This window comes from Urocampus carinirostris, chromosome 10 (assembly GCF_059441175.1).
Source record: "Urocampus carinirostris isolate Australia breed hairy pipefish chromosome 10, RoL_Ucar_1.0, whole genome shotgun sequence".
Classification (NCBI taxonomy): Eukaryota; Metazoa; Chordata; class Actinopteri; order Syngnathiformes; family Syngnathidae; genus Urocampus; species Urocampus carinirostris.
This window is the reverse complement of record NC_142358.1, coordinates 43,804,184-43,831,853: the sequence shown is the minus strand read 5'-3', so window position 1 is coordinate 43,831,853 and position 27,670 is coordinate 43,804,184. Positions and strand designations below refer to the sequence as shown.

At 40.9% G+C, this 27,670-nt stretch overlaps 1 protein-coding gene across 1 annotated transcript in view; it reads left to right on the top strand.

Moving 5' to 3' along the window:
- LOC148359003 (protein serrate-like) overlaps positions 1 to 18,637 on the top strand; it is a 40,998-nt gene extending 22,361 nt beyond the window's left edge. The window contains exons 8-10 of the mRNA XM_088346322.1: positions 14,799 to 15,447; positions 17,247 to 17,331; positions 18,147 to 18,637. Of these exons, the coding sequence (XP_088202448.1) occupies positions 14,799 to 15,447; positions 17,247 to 17,331; positions 18,147 to 18,152 (740 nt within the window). The 3' untranslated portion in view covers positions 18,153 to 18,637. The remainder of the gene's footprint in view (positions 1 to 14,798; positions 15,448 to 17,246; positions 17,332 to 18,146) is intronic.
- Positions 18,638 to 27,670: the final 9,033 nt, after the last annotated feature.

The window sequence follows — 27,670 nt, the reverse complement described above, 5'->3', positions numbered from 1 at the left end:
AGCACACACCCTTGCATCCATTAAATTAGGCGACCTCAGATTCAGAGCACGTTTCAACCCATCCTTCCAACCCTATTTAGGCCTTCCTCTCATTCTTTTTTCTATCACTTTTGCACGATAGACTCTTTTAATCAAATGGTCTTTATCCATTCTTTTCATACGTCCAAACTGTCTCTGATTATTTTCATCAACTCTTTCAGCAAGCTCTCTGACCACACCAGTTCTTCTCCTTACTTTCTCATTCCTTAACCAATCCAGTCGTGTTACTCCGTACATACTACGCAAACATCTTATTTTAAAGACCTTTAACCTACGACCCACGCCTCTGAGCCATATATCACTCTTGGTACCACCGCACCTTCATACAATCCTGGCTTTGCATCCATTTGCAGATCTCTACATTTCAAATGTTACAGCACACCCATTGCCTGGCACCTTTCTCTCACCCTTTTCTTTTGGTCGTAGTTTGTATTTTTCTTTGTGCTTTGAAGCACTCGTTTTTGGCTGCACATTACAGCGCCGTTTTTTGGTCATACCTTACACAGTGTCCCTTTAAGTAAAATAATATTAATTAAAATTACGCACAAAATCTTGACTTTATTTGATGTGCTGCATGTATATTTTTTGCAGTACCATTTTAATTAACAATGAATTTTCACCCTATTTTAGCAGATAATTCGTGTATGGAAGAAAAACAAAGCAATAGGCTGCCACCTCTGATGTGCATGAATGTTACAGTTACTCTGCTGTCCCCTGGAAGAAGGCAACCGCATGTTTATTTATTTATTGATTTAAATCGGTCGATTTCCCGAAGCACTTTTGGGAAAGTCTCACGGCTGGAAAACACTAGGCGAGGCCGACATGAGCAATAGGTGTAGGCCATTTTATCAGCGGCCATCTTGTGTGTGTGAGTGGAGTTTTTGTTGTTGTTTTTTCTTTTGAGGGAAACGATCCGTGTGAAGTGGCAAGAAGGAATGCGACCCTGGCGTTCTTCACTCTTGTCAGGCTTTCCAAAATAGAAATGGTGTCTCGCTGTTCGCCAGGCAGGTAAAGCAAAACATTGGACAGGTCGTGGGTTCTACAGACAGTGATTCTTTATTTGAATCGCCTGTAGACTATTAGATAGATAGATAGATAGATAGATAGATAGATAGATACTTTATTCATCCGCTTTGGGAAATTCACATTTCCAGCAGCATCCCTGAGCTGAGAACAGTACAATAATAAAGCCAAAAGAATACAATATACAAATACCCAGTGTGACGTGCAAATGCCCACTGTAGCGTGTTATATAGAGTAACTAAATAGTGCTACACAGAATACATATTGCAGTAAGATTCGGTAATATCCAATGTAGGTGGTGTGGTTTAATGTGGGCCTTTACTCTGCCGGGTGGAGTTAAAGAGCCTCATGGCACGAGGAAGAAAAGATCTCTTCAGTCTGTCCGTAGTACAAGACAGTGACAGCAGTCTGTCGCTGAAACTTCTCTTCTGTCTGGAGATAATGCTGTGTAGCGGATGCGATGGATTGTCCACGATCGACCTCAGCTTTTTCAGTGCTCGTCTCTCAGCTACTGTTGTTAGGCCGTCCGGCTCTTTGCCCACAACAGAGCTCGCTTTCCTAGCCAGTTTATTGAGACGAGAGGCATCCTTCTTCTTGACGCTGCCTCCCCGACACGCTGCCGCATAGAAGAGGGCGCTTGCCACTACTGTCTCATAGAATATTTTCAGGGTTATTATGCTGAATCTTAGCCTAACTAGTAACCGCTGGCACTTCATTATTTCACGTATTGTTCTTGTAGAGAATGCCGATTGCAGCTTTTGATTTGTTGTCAATGTTTGTTCATGCTTAAGAATCTTATTTTTAACTGTGGACAGGGAATCTGAAACCCATAACTTTGGATATTGTGTTAAAAAATGGCTGTGTAACTGCTGGAGGTAGCGCAGGAACTCTCTCAGTCTCTTTCTCTCTCCCTGACAAGTTTAAAATACACTCTCCCTGGGTTTGTTTCTCTTTCTCTCTCACTCTCTCTCATTGTCCCTTTCCTCTCTCTCTCTCTCTGTCTCTCTGTCTCGCTGTCTCTCTCTCTCGCTGTCTCTCTCTCTGTCTCTCTCTCTGTCTCTCTCTCTGTCTCTCTCTCTCTCTCTCTGTCTCTCTCGCTGTCTCTCTCTCTCGCTGTCTCTCTCTCTCGCTGTCTCTCTCTCTGTCTCTCTCTCTGTCTCTCTCTCTGTCTCTCTCTCTGTCTCTCTCTCTGTCTCTCTCTCTCTCTCTCTCTGTGTGTCTCTCTCTTATTGTCCCTTTCCTTACTCTCTTTCTCTCTCTCTCTGTCTCTGATTGTCCCTTTCTCTCTCTCTCTCTCTCTCTCTCTCATTGTCCCTTTCCTCACACTCTCTCTCTCTCTCTCTCTCTCTCTCTCTCTCTCTCCCTCACACTCTTTCTCTCATTGTCCCTCTCCTCACACTCTTTCTCTCTCAGTGTCCCTTTCCTCACACTCTCTCTCTCTCATTGTCCCTTTCCTCTCTCTCTCACACTCTTTCTCTCATTGTCCCTTTCCTTACACTCTCTCTCTCTCTCATTGTCCCTTTCCTCACTCTCTCTCTCTTTCTTATCGTCCCTTCCTTACACTCTTTCTCTCTCTCTTATTGTCCCCCCCCCCCCTCTCTCTCTCTCATTGTTCCTTTTCCTTTCCTCACACTCTCTCTTTTTCAGTATCTCTTTCTCTTTTTAAGTTCCTTTCTTAATCTTTATTTCTAGCTCTTTCCTCTTTCATAATATGGCTATCTTTTTCTGCCTCTTTTTCTTTGTGTCTCTTTTGTGATTATCACTCCATCTGTATCTGTCTGTTTGTCTGCCTTTCTCTTTCTATCTTTGTCTGTCTGTCCGCCCTGTCTAATTTTTTTCTTTTTTCTCCTTTGTTCACGGCCAAGAAACATGGTTTGATATCTTGGTTTTGATAAATATTTGTCATTGCCTGCATTGAGCTTTCATCCACGCCTCCGCATTTCCTACACCGTAAGCCAACAATGATCTCACCTCGGTTAGTGCGTTGAATGCCAGTGAGCAAAGTTTGCTAGCGTATTTGGAACAAGTGCTTGTTTACTTGTGTGAAGGGCTCGCTGAACTTTTTTGTCACAAAGATTCTGGGCCAGATGTGAAATGTGGAATTTGAGGTGAAAATGTCAAAAATCCTTAAACTGAATGGAAGTGATATCATGCCGAGTGTGCTATTGGCATTTTTGCTTTTTGCTCAAGTGATGAGAACACTCCATTGTGTAAGAACATCAGCAGCCATCAAAGCAGTACTTTTTGGAATTAGATTTGAGATGACTGCTGCAAGAAGTGATCGTTTTCTTATCTGCCTTACCTTTCATTCTTTTGTCAATATGTAAACATTTTCATTTCCATCCCTGTATTCTGAAAAGGAGCATTATCTTGGTTTTAATTTGTAACTTCATACATGGTGTCCTAAATTATTTTTACAAATGGCATCGTTATTCATTGGAGAAAAAAAAAACAACGTTATCATAAACGTTTCGTATCAGATATGAGAACATACAGTTGGATTGCATCCCTGGAAATTATTTTGCTTCCAAATATTTGCTTATCTCTCCATTTAATCAGAAAAAAACTTTTTTTTATGAGGATCGTCTCAAACTCAAATGGAAATTAGTACTTGCTGTTGGTTAGTCTAACACAGGCACAGGCTGTCGCTCTATGGTGGGAAGGACATATGCCATACGGCCATTGTTTGGACACCCCCGACCTATAACCATATTTATATCAGTTGCCTGTCCACACGGGCTTTATTTTGTCTTGTTTTCCGACACAACTTGGGGCTCGCTTGGAGCTAAAGCTAAGAAAAGACAGCGGCGGAGGCCAATCGGGAAGCAATGGACGGCGCCGGCTCGATCAGAACAAAAGAATTTGGATGCTTATCGGCCCGCAGGCACGCTCGCCTTCTTATCAGCCATCTTTAAAACTTTGCCAACAAACAGAGGTCCAAACACGCTAACTCGCTTGCAAAGCCATTTCCTGTAACCGAGCTCGCCACCTCTTCAAAAATCAGATTTTGTAAGTTTTCTAGACTACCTCTACACTCACTTGTTGGTGGACAGGTGATTATTTCATCCCTTTTTCTTGCACTAACTCATTCTTATTTCGTTGTAAACTCATTTACTGCCAAAAAAACTGCTATAGACATCAGATCCATTTTGAATCCAGTGCCATTAACTGCTTTGGGACATCAATTTCCTATTTCAAGTGGCTAAAAATGAGTTATGGGGTCTAGTATAAAGCACTTGTTTACTTTTAATCTGTTTCTAATTTCTAAAACTACTTTGGGTGAATTTTATTTAATCTTTTTCCAGTTAAATGTCTGATTTGGAAAGACTATCCTAATGAAATTGTCATAAAAAAAGCAGAAGAAGAATGATCTAGTAAAAACAAAAGGGTCATTCAGGTACGATTTCCTGGAAAATGGATCGAAGGTTACAAAACAAAATCCTGTTCTTGCCCTGACTTCAACATATTCTGTTCATTTATAGCGATTCCAGATTGCTCGAGATTTGTGAAAGTCAGGAAAAAGTTTGTCTTTTAAAAGAAAACAAAATGTAGAATTTAAGTGGTAGCTTGACGTTTGTCCTAGAAATTTGGAAACATTCTTTTGGGAACATCAGAGTTTGCTTGTAGTGGCTAGCTTTGGTGTTGGAATTGGCAAACTTTCTGATGGGATGGCAGAATTTGGTCCTCTAGGGCGACGGCGATTCTGATTGTTTTTTAGTTTCTACGTTGTAGCCAATTGTGTGTTTGCAAACACTTTTAGAGATAATTTGTTGTGGTGCTTTGTTCTTTATGGTTCTATATGGACCATGACTTGGAAAGAACTCTGAGATAAATCTGTGAAAAAGTTCAAGTCTTGCAATAAAGTTATATGCTGCCTGAAAGGAAAGTGGGAAGTTGGACTTCATACCAGGAAACAAGCATGGGAAAACCTTAGTTATTTTCAATTGCTTTTTATAATCTCTACACTTTGATTCAGTTTTTTGACCAAAGTCCTAATTGGGAGGAAACTCGTCCAATCATTACAACAAACATTTTTGTCATTTTACGTTTTCTTCCAATATCTGACAATTGAATCTCACTTTGGCATCCTTACCCATCAATTTCCAAGAGCGATCTTGAGTTTGAGTAACTTCAATTTGCCGAGGACTATTGTGCAGAACAGAAACAGCTCAAGCTTTTTCATGAGCAACAAAAGTTTCAATTTTCTTCCCAGTTTGTCTTGTTAGCCGCCTTAGCATTTGTTTTGTGATGTGTACTCTTTAACCTTGTTACTATGTTTTAAATGTTTGAGCATATGTTTTTTGTGTGCAATTTAAGCTAGCACATCATGAAGTCATCTAGACTTCATAATCTTAGAGCAAATGAAGTCCAAATAAAGATGAAACAACTCATTTGCAGTAGATGGAATCAAAGTTTCCTTGAAACTGTTATTGGCTGAAATATCACAGCCAGCGATCCAAAAACCAAACAATAACGGCTCTCGAATTCCATCAATTGTAGGAAGAAAATACATTAGCAAATACCTCAGTTGAAAAGTGGAATTTTTACAAATGTGTCCTCTTTCTCTCTCTTTGATCTCAACATGAAAAACATCTTTAGAAAACAATGGAGCTCATGTTATATGCTTCGGGCTAGTTGTCGGAAAATTGTCTGCTAGCGAGTAAACGGCTACCTGTCTTTTCTAAATAAGCTTCTCTGGGTTTTGTGCCCATGTTGTTTTGATTGAACGGATTAAAAGAAGCAGCAACAAGGGAGAGCTTGTTTTTTGTTTAAAGACATTGTCCCAGATGGGAAATCTAAGCTAGCTGCCGTTGGGCCTTTGCTAGTAGTAGCAGCTGTGTCGGAATACGAAGCATCTGACTCCCCGGGCCTGAAATTGGCATCAAACAGCTGGAATGGCCTTCCGAAGACACCATTTTCCCCCACTTTTCCATTTCGTAATTTACCGCCTGTAGTCTTTTTCCAAAAGCACCAGGCTAGCAAACTTGCTTGATTTCATCAGTTGTTGTCCTCAAAACAACTTTGTTAAGATAACAAAGACATATCCATATTTGTGACCTAGAATTGTAGAGGTATGTTGTGAAACTTGGGGAAAAGTGCAAAGAACAAAACAAAAAAAACTCAAAAGTTATGTTTTTAAGAAGTTGGGAAAGGAGAAAATGTAAAACTAATAATTGACTAATTCACTTGTATATATTGTTTAAGGCTCATCCTTATTTTTAAAGGGTAACACGCTAAGCTAATTTGTTTGAATTGATAACACATGTTGGGCTAAGCTAATGTTAGCCTTCAACACGTTCAAATTATTATTTTGGGTCTAGAAGCGTTGATAGACCTGGCAGAATATTTGAGACGAAACAATTGTCATGCGTTTTTTATTGTAGTTGATTTTTTTCCCCTTTTCTGGCTTCTGATTTTGTTCAATTTTGGTTTCGTCTTCCACAAACCCCCTTTTTTTGTATTTGATAAAAGAAAAGTACTTGTAACCGTCAACTTTTATTGGAGTCAACTCTCAGCTGACTGTGGTTATGTAAATGAGACGTTTCGTCCTTGATATTCTGGTGCAAATTGAGAAGTCGGCGACCTGCTGTTTCTTTTTTTGTGCTGTTTTTAAGCAGAAGTGGCTCAGTGCTGGCCCCTAATGGCCTTACCTAACCCAGAACTCGCTACTTTGAACAGTAGAAGCTTTTGAATGTTTCGATACTTATCAGCACAGAGGTCACCTCGATACAAGGCAAAAGGATTTATTTTTCAACTTTTGTGTGCATATCTTTTGTAACACAAGATTTATCAATTTTATATTGAAAACATTGTGTTGAATTAGTTCCAACTAGTGTCTAAAACATTTCTCAATAATGACTTTTCATTTGGATCAAATTCTGTTAATAATCCAATCATGTCTGCATATATTAAGTTTCACTAAAATGAGCTTTCTTTTCACTTTTGTTTATGGCTTAGTGTATTGAGATAGATGGACTAGTCAATCAGAATTTTTTGTCCCCATTGTTTCCTTCTCTAGCCAATTAGGTGAGCCTCTTGGCTGTAGGCTGTGGCTAGTTGGTAGCTGCTCCTGCTTTTTTTTTGAGTGTCACTCGCCTACCACAGCTGAGTTCCTGGATTCACGGTCCCATGGCTTGCTCTCGCGATCTTGGACTGGAGTTTTTCGTAGCTTCTCTGGCTAGTTTCTTGCACCAGCTCCAACCACCTCCAGCTCTAGGCTGTTTTCAGCCGCCCTGGGTGTGTCTTATGTCGTCACTGGCAGGGATTAAAAGCAGCTTTCATGTCTGGTCGTGGCTGAAACTCCTGCAACATCATCTGGAAGTAGGCTTAGGAATTTTGTATCTATTGGGCTGTATGTATGGCTTGTATGTATCTTGTAGCGTACACACCTCAGCTCTGTTCTAAGCTATGTCCAGTGACGCCACCGATTCTTCTCAATCTGGTTATTTTTCCACTTGCTGTCGACTGAAAACGATATTCTGCTCTCTGCGGACTTTGTTCCCCAGCTTAGACCTTGAAAGCCAGTGTTCTCAAACATGGCGCCATCGCACCTTTCGTGAAAATAGCTCACCGGGTCTAGGTCGTTTCGATTTTCTAGTAACATGTTTTTTTGTGTGGTTGACTGAGTTTCTTTAACCTTAGCTCAGATAATTAACCTGGTAACAACACAGTTATAATATGTTAGGTGGTTATTTTAGAAATGCATGTCAAACTGTCCTCCACGCTAACTAGTAACAAAAAGAAGCTTTAAGTTGCAGAAAACGGTTGCAGACGATTTTTTTTTTTACTCTCTTTCCCTTTGAAGCAAGCAGAAAGAAATAGTTGTCCTTTTTTAGCAGAATTTGATATCGTTTGGTAGAATTTAGAAATCTGGAATAGCTCTCCTCTTTCTGTTCTCTCTCTTTCTCTCACTCCTCCCCTGTCAGCTCCCTGATTCTTTCTTTTTGTCTTTTTCTTTCTGCCTTTCTGTTTCCCTCTCTCACTCTCTGTCTATATTTCTCTCCCTATCTCTCTCTTCCTTGTCTTGCTTTTTATCCACTGTCTTTTTCTCTGTCTTTGTGTCACTTCCTCTCACTTGCACTTTACTACTTGGCAACTTGACATCAAACAAAATGGTTTCTTTACTCTTGAGTTCATTTCCTTTGAGATCAAATTTCAAAATACAGTTGTAACTGCCGAGGCAGGATACATTTTTACCGAGAAAACAAAGTGCTTTTGAAAATTATTATTTTTTTTTTATTATTTCTGGTAGGCAGCACGGCGGCGCAGTGGTTAGCGCATGTGCGGCACAGTTCTGAGGTCGTGGGAACCTCCTGCGTGGGTTCAAATCCAGCTACCGGCCTTACTGTGCGGAGTTTGTATGTTCTCCCCGTGCTTGTGTGGGTTTCCTCCTGTGGTTTCTCCCACATTCCAAAGACATGCATTTCAGGTGAATTGGCCGGTTCAAATTGTCCCTAGGTGTGAATGAGCGAGTGAGTTGTCTGTCCCCGTGTGCCCTGCGATTGGCTGGCAACCAGTTCAGGGTGTCCTCTGCCCACTGCCCGGAGATGGCTGGGATGGGCTCCAGCCCCCCCGCGACCCCAATAAGGATAAGTGGTACAGCTAATAAAATGAGATTATTTCTGGTACCTTTTTCCCGTGCATGCCGTTTTCAAGGATGATGTGTTCACTTCATTATTCAGGACTCAGGAGCCAAAGATGAATTGAATGTGAATGAATTCTGAAGGAAACCGCTCGGGAGGCTGAAATCAATTTGATGTGGGGTGACGATGACGCCAGCCAGCAAAAAGTTGAGGTTGAATTTGGCAGCCGGGCGCTTGTTTGTGGAGCTTGTCGGTAGCGTCACTTCCCAAATGACAGAAATTGCGCTTTGATGAATACATTTTTTTCATTTTGCGTGTTTTGTTGCCTTCCGTGCTCCCGTTGCGCTCGGAAGGCGGACGTGCCGAGGGCCTGCTTCTTCTTGTTCCTTCGCAAAGTGCCGCCATGTGTGGCGACGCTCGCCACTCTTTTTTTTGTAGCCTTCACGCGACGCTGTAACTCGATGACCTGATCCTCATTGTTGGAATTTGCAAACAATCTTGGCATTTATGTTTCTCATTAGAATTGATTTGGATTTTCTATACTAGTGGTACATCTTGGTCGTGTTTCCTCTCTACTTTTTCATATTGTGCAAGAAGTACTCAAAAACCTGGACAAGATAAGATTCTAAGCATCTATGTTCTTCATTAAAATATATTTTGATTTTCTGTACAACTAGGAGAAAAACTTGGCCTCTAGGAAATTCAACCAGCCAACACTACTTGTTAAAAAAAATTCCATGCATTTATGTTCCTCGTTAGAATTCATCTTCACCGGTTCATTGGTTTTGAGTTTTTCCTTGCCTGCACGTTGGTTTAAGATTAGGGGATGGTGTCATTGTGTGCTGTGCAGTTCTTTGAGACATTTTGTGATTTAGGGCGTCACAAATAAATGTGACTTGACTTGAATTTTGATTCACTATACAAGTAGTAGCACAACTTGGTCGTGTCTATTCATATTAAGTAGGGCAATGGAGGGCATGGCTTGTTAAAAATATTCTCTTTTATGTCACCGGTTTAGAATACATTTAGATTTTCTATAGAAGTCTTACCACAACTTGCTCGTGTCTTCTTTCTACTTCTCGGTAAAGTACTTCATGCCCAGATAGGATTTGAAGCATTTATGTTCCTCAATAGAACATATTTTGATTTCTTTTACACAAGTTCTTCTACGATTTGTGTCTTCTCTCTACCTTTTCTTTATTTGTAGAAGTCACTGGAGAGCTTGGCTTTTTAGAAAGATTCCAAGCATTGACAGTATGTCACAAAAGTGAGTACACCCTTCCCTTATCTGCAGGGATTTCATCAGAATGTTGAATTGAACAACACTGAAAAAATATCACTTTGACTTAATGAAAGGTAGTCTGTGTAACGCTTGTATAGCAGCGTCGATTTTTTTTTCCCTCAAATAACTCAAGATATAGCCATTAGTAGCTTAACCCCTGGTAACAAAATGGTTTGCGCCCTAAAGTAAAAGTTCCTGAAGTTGAATATTTTGTGTGGCCACCATGATTTTGCAGAACCCCTTTAATCCTCCTGGCCATGGATTTCAGCAGAGCCTCACAAATTGCCACTGGAATGCTTTTCCACTCTTCCATGACAACAGGACTGAGTTGGGGATATTGAAGATCTTGTGCTTCTCCACCTTGTGCTTGAGGATGTATTGGGTTTAGATCTGGAGACGAGATTGGCCAATCCATCCCCTTAGCCCCTTTAGAAAAGCCATGGCCATCTTAGAAGTGTATTTGGGGTCATTTTCAGGCTGGAACATTCCCCTGCAACCCAGTTTCTGAAGGGAGGGGCTCATTTCTTGCTCCAATATTTCACAGTACTTTTTTGAGTTTGAGTGCAATTCCAGTTACACTCATGCAGCCCCAAACCATGACATTCCCAACACCATGCTCGACACAAACATGTTTGTACTCCTCATCTGGTTGCCGCCACACATCCTTCACACCATTTGAGACAGATCAATTCATCTTTGTCTCATTAGACCAGAGGATGCGTTTCCAGAAGGCCACGGCCTTTGTTGACAGGCTTCTTTTCATTGTGTCATAGCCATGTTTCTTCAGTGAATTCCTATTAAACATCAGAATGAAATATTGCAGAAATAGGAAGGGTGTACTCACTTTTTTGACATTTTGTGTGTTCTACAGAGAATCTATTTTCATTTTCTATCCAAGAAGTTTCACAACTTGCCACAACCTCTATAGCTCTTCATAATGTGCGCGTGGCCCCGGAGAGCTGACAAAAATCGGCTGTTGTAATTGTACACTTTTTTAATATACAGTATTTGTATTTTCTACACAAGCAGCATCACATTTGGTTGTGTCTCCTCTCTACCTCTCCATAATTTGCGTGAGCGTTTGAGAGCTCGGCCATAATTTGTTGCGTAGCTCACAATATATATTTTGTATATTTAACCACAATAGTAATAGCAAAATTATTATTGTTTTTTCTTTGTGTGTTTTGTCACGGATTGGTGACAGGAAAAAAATACATTAGAATAAACTTAGTTTAAAAAATGTAAAAAAAATAAATATATTTTTGCTTTCCGGGGCAAATAGATAGATAGATAGATAGATATGATCAGTTGCACCGGACTATAAGGCCCACAAAATTAAATTAAAACCACAGTAAGAGCAAGGTTTGCAATGACAAAAACGTTCTTATTTTATGACGTTATTTCATAGAGGATATATATTAGAAAATTTGGTTTTGCAACTAAAACTCAACATAAACTCAATGAAATTTGGTTTTGTGATTCAGATCATTTATTTTAAGTTTTAATTGTCGTAATTTCTGGTCTAAAAGCGCACCCAAAAAACAAACAATAAATGCCAGAAATTCAAAGGTGTGCCTTGTGTCGTGAAAATATACTGTACATAAAATTTCAAATCCATCATTCCAATTTCAAAACCAGATTTCAAACTGTCCGTGATATTTGATTTGATTTTTTTTTCCCATGCAACCTTGGCTCTTACAACAGTTTAAATGTGATGCGCCCTTTTAGTTCAGTGCGCCTTATACTGTCGTCAGGAAAATACGGTATTTACCATTTTATCACCATTATCCAGACTATAAGCGCACCCAAAAAAAACCATGCCCGAAATTCAAAGGTGTGGCTTTTTTATTGGAAAAATACCGTAAAAAAACAAAAACAAATTGTTGAAAATTGGAAGGTGTGATTTAAAATCTAGTGCACCCTTAAGAGCAGAAAATCCATCAACTAAAATTATAAATACATTATTCCGATACCATATTTTATACTGTTTGTTCTAGATCAGGGGTCGACAACACAAAATGTTGAGAGAGCCACCAACATTGAACAAACGTGTCTGGAGCCACAAAAAATTGAAATCCTTATCACGACGGCAGCTTATGCTGTACGTGTCTATATTGGATTTATTAGCCTACTGTCAAAATGACTAAGATGGTTACAAACACATAATACGCCGTCAAGATGAAATGTTTATTTAGCCTGCAGCGCCTCCTGTGGAGAATATTGCACGACGCAGGTTAATTTCATGGCAATATAAAACAATGACGGTGTCCTTCATTGCTTTTTGAAAATCAAAGTATGCGAACAAGATATCCGATTTTTTGTGTCATTTTTATTTTGAGCATTGAAAAAATGACACAAGACGGTAAGTGCATCGTGTACCCCTTATCTGAGCAAAAACACAGCATTCATTTATCAAACGATATAAAAAATGGAATTGAAACGGTTTGATTACTGTGCAAATGCCAAATAAGTGGGTGCATGGGTAAAAGGCAGCAGCATTGAATTTTCTGTCTTATTCGATTTTGTCGGTGAATTCTGCGAAATTGTTTTCCGATATGATGATGAATTACACCTTCGTGTTATCTCAGAATGCTTTATTAACTCCCGGGTTGCAACGTAACTTCCGGGGGTAGTGAAGCTTGAAGATGCAATCCACTTCTTAAATCCATTTTGCACTTTTTCAAGAAGTGACGCGATCGCACTTTCTCCCACAAAGCATTCTTTCCTAGGAAATGTCTTTCCATGTTGCTCTTTTTGTTATTCGACCACTTCTCGCTATGGTCAAACATTTAGAAAGTCTTCCTGCTTTGGCAAGGAATGCAAATGATTCTGTTTAGGAAAGGTTGTTTCCTGTCCTCCTCAGTAATTGTTCTCTTTTTACATTTGGTGTCCACGGCCCATTGCACAGCCTCCGTTTTGTTTACAACTGCCACCTGTCCGACATCTCGCCCCGCCGATGTGTCGAAGGCTAGGAGGAAAATCTTTGTTGACACACGTGTTGATAGTTTAGATTTGATTGTAAAATGTTTGTGTCGTGTTTGTCATCCTACCAAACCCTATCAAGACAAAAATATAAAGGGATGAAAAGAATACTGTGGTAAATTAAGAACAAAATGTGCAGTGTTTGGAGTTGGTACTTTCAGGCCAGAATGGAATTGCATAGAGCAACTTTTTGCTCGCTTTGGGAATCACATAGCATCTTGGTGAGACTACTATGCTCTTTATTTTAAGTGTTTTTTATTAGTACGTAAAATTACATCCGTGCCTTATTGATCATAGAGTGAGAATCGTTCGACGTACATCATTGTAAAGCATATTACAAGCAAGCACTGTGCATAAATGCTCTAATGAGGATTTAAGTTTTAAATTGATCAGTTTTTCTTTTACTTAATTATTTTACTCATACATTATTTTCCTTTGCTGCTACTTAAATACGATTTATTTAAATAATATGTTTGAATTTGAAGACATCCGAAAAGCAACAGTGGCCAGATGATGAAGGTTTTTCGTCAGAGTCAGATCAGGAGGCTTCTCCTTCTACTGGCAACCATGAAAACCAGTACTATCTGTTTTGTGTGGGGGAGCAAACCCTTACTAAAAAACTGGCCTGGAGAGGGATGTGTAGGGCCAGGCTGTCCTTGCCCTAGATACACAACAGGAACCGGTGCCTCTACGACCCTGGTGGTTAAGGGATCCGTGAATGTACAAAATGCAAAAATTCTTTGATATGTCACGAAGGCAAAGGACATTAGCCGTTGTTTTTCACCAAAAAAAGTAAAGCCACAAGTGAGGCAATGCGTATTGTACAGGGTAAATATGAAAAACACGCCTTACTTAATATTTGGGAAAGGGACCCAACTTTTTTTTTCCATTGACGATTGTCTGATATCAGTATACCTATGCCAGAAGGCTTTACGGTGCTGAATCTGAGTCAGATCAGGAGGCTTCCTCTGCTACTGGTGACCATGGAAACCAGTATTATCCTTTTCATGTAGGGGGCGGGGGTGGTCACCTAGCCAAAATAAAGCGGCCTGGAGAGGGATGGGCACCACAGGGCTGTACTTTCCCAAGTCACCCAACGGGATAAGGTGCCTCTAGTGGTTGAAGGATCAGGAAGCGTGCTATATTTCCCTCATCTTTTTCCGTTGTCAAACATCTTTGGAAAAGCACCAGGGGGCCACTGGTAGTGCTAAAACGTCCCATGCGGCTCTAAAGCTGCGCTTTGCTGACCTCTCTTCTAGGTAATAAGTGAGTTTTTATATTGCTGATGTTGTTTTGCAACCCTAGCTCTTACAGTAGTGTAAATGGCATGTGCTTCATAGTCCAATGCACCTTCTAGACTGTAAAATAGGATGATTTCTGATAATATGTACTCTAAGATGGATGGAATAAGAACATTTTTTTGTGTAACATTTGTTGGTGATAGGAATGAGTGGAGAGGTGTTGTAAAAGGATAGTGGGATGTTTAGAAGGGGATGGGCAGGGCACCTGTATGATGCGGCAGGGGTAAACCAGCGAAAGCTGTCGGGCCCTGCTGTTGAACAAAAGAGTGTGTTGCCTGACTTGAGTGACTAACTTAGGTGCCAAGGTGCCTAACTTTTTTGGGTGTTTGGGCATTGGGGTTGGCCATGGTCTAAAATTTGTGTGTGTTTTTTGCTATTTTTTCCCCCTCTTTATTTTCTTTGTTATTGTATGTGTTTTTCTTGCTCTCGGTCACCCCTCTTGAGGGGTATGACCAAGGTAGATAGATAGAAAGATGGATGTAATAAGAACAATTTTTGTTCTTGTGTAAAGACGTGACGCTCGCTCCGCAGGCAAACCTAGCACACTATGCTAACGGGTCGGGGCGGTGTGTTTCCCTCCCTGTGCAGGCGGCAAGTGCGTGGGGGGCGCGGGCGGCGTGCGGTGCCGCTGCCGGGCGGGCTTCGCCGGCCCCCGCTGCGAGAACAACGTGGACGACTGCGCCAGCAACCCTTGCCGGAACGCTGGCACCTGCGTGGACGGCGTGGCCGGCTTCACCTGCACGTGCGTGTTGGGATTCGCCGGCAAAGACTGCTCGATTCCCGCCAACCCCTGCGAGCGCTTCACCTGCCTCAACGCCGGACGATGCTTCGCCCACTTCTCGGGGCCCGTGTGCCAGTGCCCGCCGGGATTCATGGGGGCCCGCTGCGAGTACGCGCTGCGCTCGGCCCCGCCTCCGACGCCCGGGTTCGGGGACCGCGCTTTCCCCGCCGCGCTGGCGGCCGCCTGCTCGCTGGCCGCCATCACGTTGGGCCTGCTGGCGGCCGGCGGCGCCTTCGTAGCGCGGCAACTGCGGCGAGGACGGGAACTGGCGGCCGCCTCGGCGGCGTTCAAGAACGACCTGGAGGCCGTCAACAACCGGGCGGCGCTCAAGGAAGCCTTCCTGCTGCCGGCGACCCCTAACAAAGTGTCCAATCAAGACGCCGGCGCCGTCTTCAAGAACAAAATGAGCGCCGACCTCAATCTGGACAAGGAGCCGTGCGGCGACAAGTTCCACAGGTGCGTCTTCCCTCTTTTTGCCTTAAATGCTAAAACCTGGGTTTGTTCGGCTGCTTCAAATCCTTGCAAATGCTTCCATTTTAATGTTGGAATTTTGCAAAAAGTACTTGTAAATGCTTGAAATTGTTGCCTGTTCCTGGAACGACACCGCTCTCTGCTGGTTTTGCTTCACCGTTGCATTTCTGTTGCCTCGTTATTAACGGCAGCTTTTATTAGTTTGTGTGGCGTTTTCCTATGAAGTGTCATCCGCTTACTCAGTTGCTTGGTATACCTCAACAGAGCACAATAAAATGTGTATTAGTGCAAGGTTTATGTATATTTGATGGACATTTATTATTGGCCATGCATAAGATAAAAATAGCGTCTGCCAAAACAAATATATTGGCCATTTACTCAAGATCAAACAAGTGTAGATTAAATTTGCATATGTAAATTGCAGATACATCTGTGGCCCTGCACATGATACATCATTCAGCTTTCTACTTTTAATGGTACTGAAGAAATTGGAAAATTGGCTTTGAATGTCATTAAAAAGTGCTTGAATTTAGTCAATAAAAATCTGTACAAGACATTTGAAAAGAATTTCAAATAAGAATAGCAGTGTCACAAATAACGGACAGAAGGATTAATCCATGCATTCATGAATTCACCCATTCACTCGTTCCTCTGCCCTCAAGTGAGGTGGCTTATAAATGGTATGGCTTGTCCAAAAAATTCACATTTTGCACAACGACAAGCTGTTGTTTGTGATACAATGTGAATTTCTGTAATGACTCACTTCTGTATCAGAATCTTTACTCTTCATAAATGATCTAGTAGTACCCCTATTTAATGATTAATATCCATAATTCAAACAAACAATGAATTTCACTAGAATACACAGAAATCTGACTTAGATTGTACCTTGTCATGTGAGATCTGTGGGTCTTTTGCACTCACCAATCCCCTGTCCTATGGTGAGTCTTTGTACATTCCCAACACGGATGATTTTTCAGCTGAACGTGATGCTTGAGGTCGTCCAACTTCCGTTCAGTCCACATTTTTCCCTCCGTTAACTCACTTAGTACTTTGGCTTGCAGAGTATACCTTTCTCACTCAAAATAGAAAAATATCAGCAAGTTTGATCGCTTGAATTTGCACGTACTTCAGCCTAAATGGAGCACTTTTTTTCTTTGTTTTGCTGAGTGGATTTCCATGACTTCTGTTAGCTTGCTAACCTGCACTGTGTGTAGGCTGCTTATCACACAATCAATATCGATGCAATGATTGGCTGATAAATGAATCTTAAGCCTGGGGCCAACCTGTCCCCGACCACGTGAGGAATTCGGCATCAACCCCACGTCTGCTTAACGCTGACATTGAGCCACGTCCTTTTTAGTTCCGTTACGTTTTTTTTTTTACGGTTATTGGATCCGGTGACCATTCAAGATTTTGATTCTAAAGACGAGCACATATTAACAACCGTGCATCGCCTACAATCCTTATATTTCTAGTTGACAGTACCAGGGCCACCCTACTGTTGAGATTAATGCCCGATCGCAGCACGGATGTTGGATCTTGTCTTTCTGTGTTTTTGTCACTGGCGGTTGCCGCGGTAACGGACCAAATTGCAAATCACTCGCAGAATCGTAGCATAACGAATGCGTTTATGTCAAATTTTATGAGATGTTAAAGCACTGCGCCATTGCGAAGGCGAGCATCTTAGAGGGAACTTTGTTCCCGGCTTTTCCAAATCCAACGTGCGGTCCTCGTTGTCGGTTCAAAGCGGCCGGATTGACGTTGTGTTTCGCCTCCGTCAGAATGGAGCAGGCCTCGGCCCGTTTGCTGGAAGACGGCGGCTGTCGGACGGCCGAGCTCACGGAACAGCGCGTCCTGGCCACGCAGGTACGAAGTCACTAAACATTGATTTCTATTCTTTCTATTAGCATTTTTTGGGTCTTATTTGAAAACAAACACTATAGGAACAGCACAAACCTCAACCACCCATCATGCAACAGGCCCAATCACGTGATTGGCTGGGTATGGCTCCATGTTGAGCCCCTCCCTTTGGCAAAATGGCCGCACAACTAAGATTTTGTCGGTTTATGACACTCGCTTAAATCATAAGATGACTTTCGAAATTTCCATGCAAAGCCTGCAGTCTTGCTTATTTCTCCACAAGCAACATCTGTAGAAAAAATTAAAGTCTGTCTCCATCCCTCCCTCTATCCATCCTTAGGTGTCTGTCTGTTTGTCTGCGTCTATGACTCTCTTTCTCCCGGTTTCTCTGCCTCTCTTTTTCTCTGTCTGTTTGCATGTCTGTCTGTCTGTTTGCCTGTCTGTCTGTCTGTATCTATGACTCTCTTTCTCTCAGTTTCTCTGCCTCCCTTTTTCTCTGTCTGTTTGTATTTCTCCCTCTTTTCTCTGTCATTTTCTCTCTTCTTCCTTCTCTCCTTGTTTCCCCTGTCTCTTTCCGTCTGTTCTCTCTTTCGCTCTCTCATTTTTGCATCTCTGGGGTGGAAAAAAACAGACTCAGAATAGAGCGATAACGTCTCCGAAATTTTGACCCTAGTTTTTTTTTTTTTTAATCCAGGGATATTTTTCAACAAGAATGACTTTTCTTCTGGGTCGGGTGTTGTTTTCTTCCCTTTTCCTTTATCCGCAAAAATGCACAAGACGATGACTCACTGCCATCTTTTGTCTTTTTTTTCTCCTTTCAGGTTTGAATTTTGTTCCACCAAAGGTTCTTTTTTTTATTCTTTTACTTTTTTCGGGGAGGGTGGGGCTCGAACCAAGAAGAAAGCGACTGACGGCAGGATTTTATTATTTTTTCATTTTTTAATCTTTCCTATTTGACATTGTACCTACGGCTGCTCAACACGGACAAAAAGGACACTGACGTGTGGCCGGTGGCCATTTTCTTTTCTTTTTTTTTCCTTTTTTTGGGCGGGATAGAAAAAAAGACAGCAAAGATGAATGTTTTTGCAACATTTGCACAATTTTTTGTCAATCACGTGGATGCCAAAAGTGTCTTCTTCATCATCTTCCTTCTTTTTTGATAGCAAAATGCGTGTGTTTGCGTGAGTGCGTGTATGCTAATTTAAGACGATGCAATGTGTGTATTTAACTGCTGCCTGACGTGTACATAGGTTTTTATTTAACGGGCGCAAGTCACTTTTATTTTCATAAATAAATGACTCAAGCAAACTGAGCTCGACTTTGACGCGCCAGCGTGTGTCCATTATTTGACAAATGTTTGTAAAACATTCACGAGTGACGGTTTCAAACAAACAAGGTATCGTCAAGTCATGTTTACTTGTGATGCCCTTAAGCGCAGCAAGTCTCAAAGGGCTGCACAGACCACAGACGTACAGGCTATATATATACTCTGAAACCTTGCCTGGCCCATTTTTCATAACTTGAAACAAAACGCAATAAGATGACTCATCGCAAAAAAAACCCCATTGTTGCAAAGTTTTGAGGATCTACTTTGGAAAAGAACGACCTTATAACGTCCAGAAAAGTCCGGAAGCCATTCGATGCAGGCTTCTGATCGGCTGCCAAGTATGCAAATTGCTAAACGAAATGTCCAAACCGAACGAAGATTTCAAAATCGAGAAAAAGCAAACGTTTGATTTGAAAAAAACAAAAACCTTTTTTTTTTCCCTCGAAAAAGTCGTTATTTCAAACACTGATATATTTATATTCTCACAGTTTCCTGCAATAGTATATATCTTTTTCACTGTTTCGTTTGGCAACGACAAAAAGAGAAATAAACCTGAAATTGTTGACACAAATGTGTATTAGTGCAAGGTTTACGTATGAAATCTGGACATTTATGACGGGCCATGCAAAAAATGTAAATAGCGTTGTCCAGTGGTCAATTGTAAACTATTGACACACATATTGTTGAGATGCACCATCTTATATTTACAATTTACTCAAAAATTCATGTCTTGAGAAATGCTCATGCAAGATTACAAATCGAATAGGTAAATGGAATCTATATGAGTGGCTTTGCAAAACAAATGATTCACACCCGATTTTTGGGAGAAATTGCAAAAGTGGCCTTAAAAGTCCTGGAAAATTGCTTGAATTTGCCCATGAAAAAGGTGTAGGAACCCTGCGCTAAGTATCAATAGTTTTCTAGTATTCGTAAGGTTCCTCGCCACCACCCCGCTTGAACTTTTGACGGCGACGGCTTGATTGACAGCTCACCTGTCAGGAGAAAGAGGAAGTCCACATGAAAGGTGGGCCCCCCTCAAAAAAGGGGGGGGGACCCCCTCCTGCCCCCCATAAAATAAAGGCTCCTACAGCTGTCATCACTCTCTCAACCGTGACGAACTTTGACCCCCCTCTCAAGCTTTTTCCCAGCTCGTCTGCTCGCATGTCTTTTTTCTTTTTTAGATTTCTTTCATTTTAGCAGTTTTTTATTTGTGCACGTGAATTTTCTGTTTTGACGGTTTCCCAACGATACAAAAAATTAAAAAATACTGCTACGTAAATATTACGACAGAAGTACTACAAAGATTGGACTATGGAACTACCACAAAAATACTACTGCAAAAATAAAACTACAGTAAAACTACAGCAATACTACACAATTACGACGACGGAAATACAACTAAAGTAATACAGTACTACAGATACATTAGAAAAAATCTACTGAAGAAATACTACAAAAATACTACTGCAGAAATCCAGCAAAACGATTACAATGCGGTGCTAGGAATCAAATGGACTCAACCATTTCAAGGCAACAGAGTATTTATGACACTGCGTTGTTCACATTTTCTGTTGGTTTTTCTGTCTGCTTTTACTTTCTCTATCTGGCGTTCTTATCATTTTTTTAACCTATTCTGTTCTTTAATTTAGGAAAAAAAGTTTGAAAAATGCAATTATTTTTAGGGGTGCTCGGGTTGAATTTGGGGGTTGGTTATGTCCATGGTTGAAGAATTTCTTGAAAATGCTTCAATTCTGTTGTAGTGTTTTCAAGGATGGAAAGATGCTCGGATTTTGGCTACAGTTCTTGTCAATTCTTGAAATTGTTGCCATGTTTCTCAACAAGTCTGGCCAAAAATGACGCTGACCGTGCTCTCTGGTGGCTCGGCTTTGACATTGCATTTCTCTATCCCTCGTGACTGACGGCAGCTGCTATTAGTTTGTATGGTATTGTCCTATGAAGGGGCATCTAAACAGGGCCCTATGAAATCGACATTAATGCCATGATTATATAGCAATTCCGGACATTTATAACGCGCGTTCCCAGAGTTAATTGGTAATATCATTTTTACCCAACACCCAAATGAGGAGAGATTTTTCTGGAAAACCAACCAAAAACGGGATTCGTCCAAGATCTCTAAATCCTAAGATTAAGAATTGCAAATGTTAAGTGCAGATATGCACAAAGTATGAATCTTCTTTGAATGGTACTGGAGAAATTGGCTCGGAAAGTGGTTAAATGGTACCAGAATTGAGTCCTAAAAGGTGAACGAACCCTGTTGAAAGCCTTGACGAGACGCGATTCCATCAAATCCGGACGACCGCAAAGGCACCATCAGCAATCATGTCTTATGTGACAATTTCACCATTCCATGGTTTCCGGACGGTCGCGAACGCAACACCGGCGATGGCGGAAAAGGAACACATCGTAAGTGACGATTTCTTCATTTATTTGTTCTTAACAGTTCTTAAGTCTGAGTGTACTGGCTCACGTTTCCAAAAACGCTTCCATGAAATCAAGTTCCATTCTTGTAGATGTTAAAACTCTCGACTCCCGAACTTTTTGACATCACCGGAGTTGTTAGCCGAAGCTAACACTGACGTTAGCAGAGGCGCGTGACAATTAGCGCTCTAATTTATTGCTCCAAATGATTTTCAGATCATTAAATCGACGTAAACGCATACATGCCAACCTCTTAACATTAAATTAAATAAATTACATTTTCACTCGTCTCCTGTGTGATAAGAAAACGTGCTTGTTTAAAACCGGATATGGCAATTTGACCGAACCGGAAATGGAATGCGATGGTTGGAGCGGTTTATTCACGCGCAAAGACTTTGACTCGCTTCAAAATAAAAGTGAGAGTTGACTAACATACTAATTTACAGTCGAGATTCTTTTTTTAAAGTCTTTTTAAATGAAGAATTATGAGAAGTGATTTTAAGAGGAGAAAAGCAGTAGTCTAACCAGTGTTGGGCACATTGCGTTAAAAAAATCCATTATAGTTACTGTTTCCAAAAAAGTAACTGAATTACTCTATTTACCATGGAAAGTGCCGTATTTTTTACACTATAAGGCGCAGCTGAAAGCCTTTATTTTTTTCAAAAGCTGAGCATGCGCCTTATAATACAGTGCGCCTTATTTATGGATCAATATTAAGTCACAAAGTCTTGCAACTAACTTGCAGCCGCCGACTCGATTTCCCCCCGAACGCCAAGTAGTCTGCCGTGTATGCTGGGATTGATATACCGGCGTTTCACTGGCTAACCAATGTGTCAATCATCATCATTTGAATCTATCACTATTGGCTAAAGTTATTCGGAGGTAAAGGGGGCGGATCCTTTTTATCATTTACAGGCTGGCATAGGCTAAAGCGGCAAAACAAAGCCTGCAATTGGCCGAAAAAGATGTGTCAATCATCAGTTGAATCGTTCACTATTGGCTAAAGTTATTCGGAGGTAAAGGGGGCGGATCCTTTTTATCATTTACAGGCTGGCATAGGCTAAAATGGCAAAACAAAGCCTGCAATTGGCCGAAAAAGATGAATGTGCATAGCAAGTCTGGTTGTCTACGGCATAGAGGAAACATGTTTTACCATTCTGTATTTGTAAATATTTCACTCTCCTGGATTTACTACACTCACGGATATAAGAGGACCATGGTTGCACATTATTATTGAACACAACGACTTCGGTGAGCTACTCCGGCTTTATATTTTCCCTGTATCTTGTTTCAGACTGAACTCGATGTTTCTGTGATAAGCGGTGCAGATAATGGACGGAATGGAGTGTCTATTTTTAAATTCAACTCAATTCCGAGTGTTTATTGTCATATGCACAGTAAAGTTGCGAGCGAAAAAGAAAATAGAAACTAAGGAATGGTTGGCATTTCTTGAATCCCAAGACTTGAACCTTCCGAACGATGGAACGATTCATTTGAGTGACATGGTACGGACACCGCATCCGCACGTGTTCTCGACACGTATTTGCGTCTTTGCAAGCTTTGGGAATGTTAAGGGGGTAATCAGTTGGACTCAACTATGTGACTGTTTTGTCCACGTTCCCATTGTAGCGCCTTATCATCCGGTGCGCCTTATGTATGTCAAATATAGGACCAAAAACTATTTTTCCAGGGTGCGCCCTATAACCCGGTGCGCTCTATAGTGCGGAAATTACGGTAACTATTTCTGTGACTTTGTCAAATAATTTGAACTTTTCTGAGCAGTATTTGAGTCAGTTAAATATTCAAATCATGTTTATTTGTATAGCCCTTAATCACAAAGAGTCTCAAAGAACCGTGTCATATTTATTGCACCTGACCAGGAATGCATTTATTCTACACTTCTAGTGCAAGAAAAGTAAAGAGTAAAAATACTATAAAGATGCACCAAAAAGTACTCTAAACTCGCACAAAAAACGTACACCAAAACGCGCAAGAACATAACATAATCATGCAAACAATTGTACGCAAAACACACACAAAAATCGACATCACTCACGAAATTGCAGGTAAACGGATGCTAAAATGCATAAAAATGTGTGTCAGTAAACACAACAAGGTATTTGAACGCGTAAAATGGACATAAGTATACAAAAAACATACGTGAACGTGCGTCTAAACATTATGTGTCAAACAGGCGGCCCGCGGGCCAAATCGGGCCCGCAAGACGGCACTGATAGAAGCGCGAAAATGAGCTGCAGTGTTAAATATGTCCACTTGATGTCATCCAAGCCAGGCACCAATCGCAAAACAACAGTCGTCGTATTGCTCTCTGCCTTTCTCTGTCTCTTTTTCTTTTTTCTCTTTCTTTCTCAACTTTTCTATCCTGTTTTATATTGATCATTTTTTCTTTCTCACCCTCACTCTATCTTCCTCTGCCGTTTTTCTATTCTTCTCTCTGTCCTTTTTCTCTTTGGTTATTTCCTTTTTTTTCTCGCACTTTTCCCCTGTCATTCTCACTCCCTTTCTTTTTCTGCCTGTTTCTCATGCTTACTCTTTCTCTCTCTTTCTCTCTGTCTTTTTTCTCTCTCATTCTTCTGATTTTTCTCTCTCTCTTTCTCTTTTTATCTCTATTTTTATTTATATATATTTATTTTTCTGTCTCTTTCTCTCTCCTCCCCCTCTTTCTATTGTGATTTCTCTATTTTTCTCACTCTTTCTCTCTGTCTTTTTTTTCCTCTCATTCTTCTGATTTTTCTCTCTCTATTTCTCTTTTTATTTCTATTTTTATTTATGTATATTTTTTTATTCTGTCTCTTTCTCTCTCCTCCCCCTCTTTTTATTGTGCTTTCTTCTATTTTTCTCACTCTTTCTCTCTTTGTCTTTTTTTCTCTCATTCTTCTGATTTTTCTCTTTCTCTTTTTATCTGTATTTTTATTTATGTATCTTTCTTATATTGTCTCTTTCTCTCTCCTCCCCCTTCTTTCTATTGTGCTTTCTCTATTTTTCTCACTCTTTCTCCCTCTTACTCTGTCCCCCTTCTCTTTCTTTTCATCTCTGTCTTTACTGCTTTCTCTTTATTTCTTCTTTCTCTAAAACCTAGTCGTCCGCCCCCCGTGAGTTTTTCTTTTCTAGAACGCAAACGAGTCGGACACCCCTGGTCTAAACGGTAACGGAAGAAAAGGAAGGGTGACCGACAAAATCCGGCTGTTACGTAATATCGAGTCCAAGGCCTAAAATGTTTGCGAGTATTTGGAAGATGGGGAGAAATCTTTCTCGAAAAAAAACGAAAGTAAGCGCTTTTGGCGGGAGAAGGAGAACCTGGCGATGATTTAGGGGGAAAGGTGTCGGAGGGGGGGTGGGGGTGTGTCCCCCCCGACCCTCCCTTTTTTCTCAGGCTCCTCTCGGACGTCCTCCGCGTATCCGCTCGTCTCCGACCTTTGACCCTGGCCCCGGCGGGAAAGGACCCCCCCGCGGGGGCGAAGGTCACCGGGGCGATGGCGATAACAGGCCGAGCATCTGTCGCCGCTCGCAAAGAGAGCAGATTTTTCCCTCCGCCCGAGAAAAGGGGTCCCGGGCAAATATTCCGAGGGAGGGAAGAGACCCCTATCGCAGCAGCTCCACAGATACACGCATTATCGTGTTCTATTTGATTTCGGAGATGAATAAAATCCCCGTTTTAAGCACTCAATTCGATGTTTAGTTTTGTAGTTTTCGTGTGCAGTGAAAGCAGGGTTTTCGAAGGCCTCTCGGTTCGAACAAATGGGAGTCCCACCGAAAATTTGGAGAAATTCTTGCCTCGCTGTTCGGTCAAAAAAGCGTGAGCGCATACGCTAGGATGCCATGCTGAGCGGCGTACGGGTGGAGATGGCTCTTTTCTTGACCGACCGTTATCGCGTGCGGACGTGCTTCGTTTTGCTTTCGCTTTTAATATAGGTGTAGGAAGTGTTTTAGCCCCTAATGATGCCTCCCAAGAAAGTCAGTGCAAGCAGCAAAGTTGCTACAGGTGAAAAAAGAAGAGTAGTGCGTACAACTATTGCATTTAAGAAAGAAATAATAGCAAAATATGAAGAAGGTGTGCGAGTTTCCCTCCTTTCATGAATACAGCATGGCTTCTGCTGAGCACCCCAAGGTAAGAAATCCTATTCATAATTCTTTTCTTTACCCTTTGTTTATTTTTTACACGTTCATGTTAGCTTAGATCACGCGAACGTACAATTAGCCTGGGTTAGCTTTACGTTAAACATTCAAGGTAAACATTCAGGGTGTTGGAACGGATTAAAACGATTTACATTATTTTTAATGGGAAAAATGATTTCGGTGATCGAACAAATCGGTTCTCAAACAGGGTTCTGGAACGGATTATGGTCGAGAACCGAGGTTCCACTGTAGTTTTATTTTGGGGTATTTCTGTCGTTTGTAGTGTTTCCATTAGTAGTCTCATCTCATCAGCTGCACCGCTTATCCTCAGTAGGGTCGCGGGAGTGCTGGAGCCCATCCCAGCAATCATCGGGCAGTGGGCAGGGGACACCCTGAACTGGTTGCCAGCCAATCGCAGGGCACACGAGGACAGACAACTCACTCGCTCATTTACACCCAGGGACAATTTGGACCGGCCAATTCACCTGAAATGCATGTTTTTGGAACGTGGGAGGAAACCGGAGTGCCTGGAGGAAACCCACACAAGCACATGGAGATCATACAAACTTCGCACAGTAGATAGATAGATAGATAGATAGATAGATACTTTATTCATCCCCGAAGGGAAATTCACTTTTCCAGCAGCATCCCTGAGCTGAGAACAATCGAAAATAACACGGGAGCTGCTGGAGTGGCTGCCATTCGTGACTGCGCCGGAGAAACGATTCAATTTGAATCATGTACAAACAAACAAACAAAATATTTATGTTTCAATAAGTGGAGTGTTAATAAAATGGGGGGAAAATAATTTCTGATACTGATATAACCAGGTAAAACTAATTTTAAGTTACCTGTCCAAATGAATGTTGTGCCATCTCACCTTTTACGACATTTACGACATACTAACCCCTTTGTGTTTTTTCGATATTTTCGACATACTAACCCCTTTGTGTTTTATCGCCGTTTTCGACATACTAACCCCTTTGTGTTTTTTCGATATTTTCGACATACTAACCCCTTTGTGTTTTTTCGATATTTTCGACATACTAACCCCTTTGTGTTTTTTCGACATTTTCGACATACTAACCCCTTTGTGTTTTTTCGACATACTAACCCCTTTGTGTTTTATCGCCGTTTTCGACATACTAACCCCTTTGTGTTTTTTCGATATTTTCGACATACTAACCCCTTTGTGTTTTTTCGATATTTTCGACATACTAACCCCTTTGTGTTTTTTCGATATTTTCGACATACTAACCCCTTTGTGTTTTTTCGACATTTTCGACATACTAACCCCTTTGTGTTTTTTCGACATTTTCGACATACTAACCCCTTTGTGTTTTTTCTATTTTTTCGACATACTAACCCCTTTGTGTTTTTTCGACATTTTCGACATACTAACCCCTTTGTGTTTTTTCGATATTTTCGACATACTAACCCCTTTGTGTTTTTTCGATATTTTCGACATACTAACCCCTTTGTGTTTTTTCGACATTTTCGACATACTAACCCCTTTGTGTTTTTTCGACATACTAACCCCTTTGTGTTTTATCGCCGTTTTCGACATACTAACCCCTTTGTGTTTTTTCGATATTTTCGACATACTAACCCCTTTGTGTTTTTTCGATATTTTCGACATACTAACCCCTTTGTGTTTTTTCGATATTTTCGACATACTAACCCCTTTGTGTTTTTTCGACATTTTCGACATACTAACCCCTTTGTGTTTTTTCGACATTTTCGACATACTAACCCCTTTGTGTTTTTTCTATTTTTTCGACATACTAACCCCTTTGTGTTTTTTCGACATTTTCGACATACTAACCCCTTTGTGTTTTTTCGATATTTTCGACATACTAACCCCTTTGTGTTTTTTCGATATTTTCGACATACTAACCCCTTTGTGTTTTATCGCCGTTTTCGACATACTAACCCCTTTGTGTTTTTTCGATATTTTCGACATACTAACCCCTTTGTGTTTTTTCGATATTTTCGACATACTAACCCCTTTGTGTTTTTTCGACATTTTCGACATACTAACCCCTTTGTGTTTTTTCGACATACTAACCCCTTTGTGTTTTATCGCCGTTTTCGACATACTAACCCCTTTGTGTTTTTTCGATATTTTCGACATACTAACCCCTTTGTGTTTTTTCGATATTTTCGACATACTAACCCCTTTGTGTTTTTTCGATATTTTCGACATACTAACCCCTTTGTGTTTTTTCGACATTTTCGACATACTAACCCCTTTGTGTTTTTTCGACATTTTCGACATACTAACCCCTTTGTGTTTTTTCTATTTTTTCGACATACTAACCCCTTTGTGTTTTTTCGACATTTTCGACATACTAACCCCTTTGTGTTTTTTCGATATTTTCGACATACTAACCCCTTTGTGTTTTTTCGATATTTTCGACATACTAACCCCTTTGTGTTTTT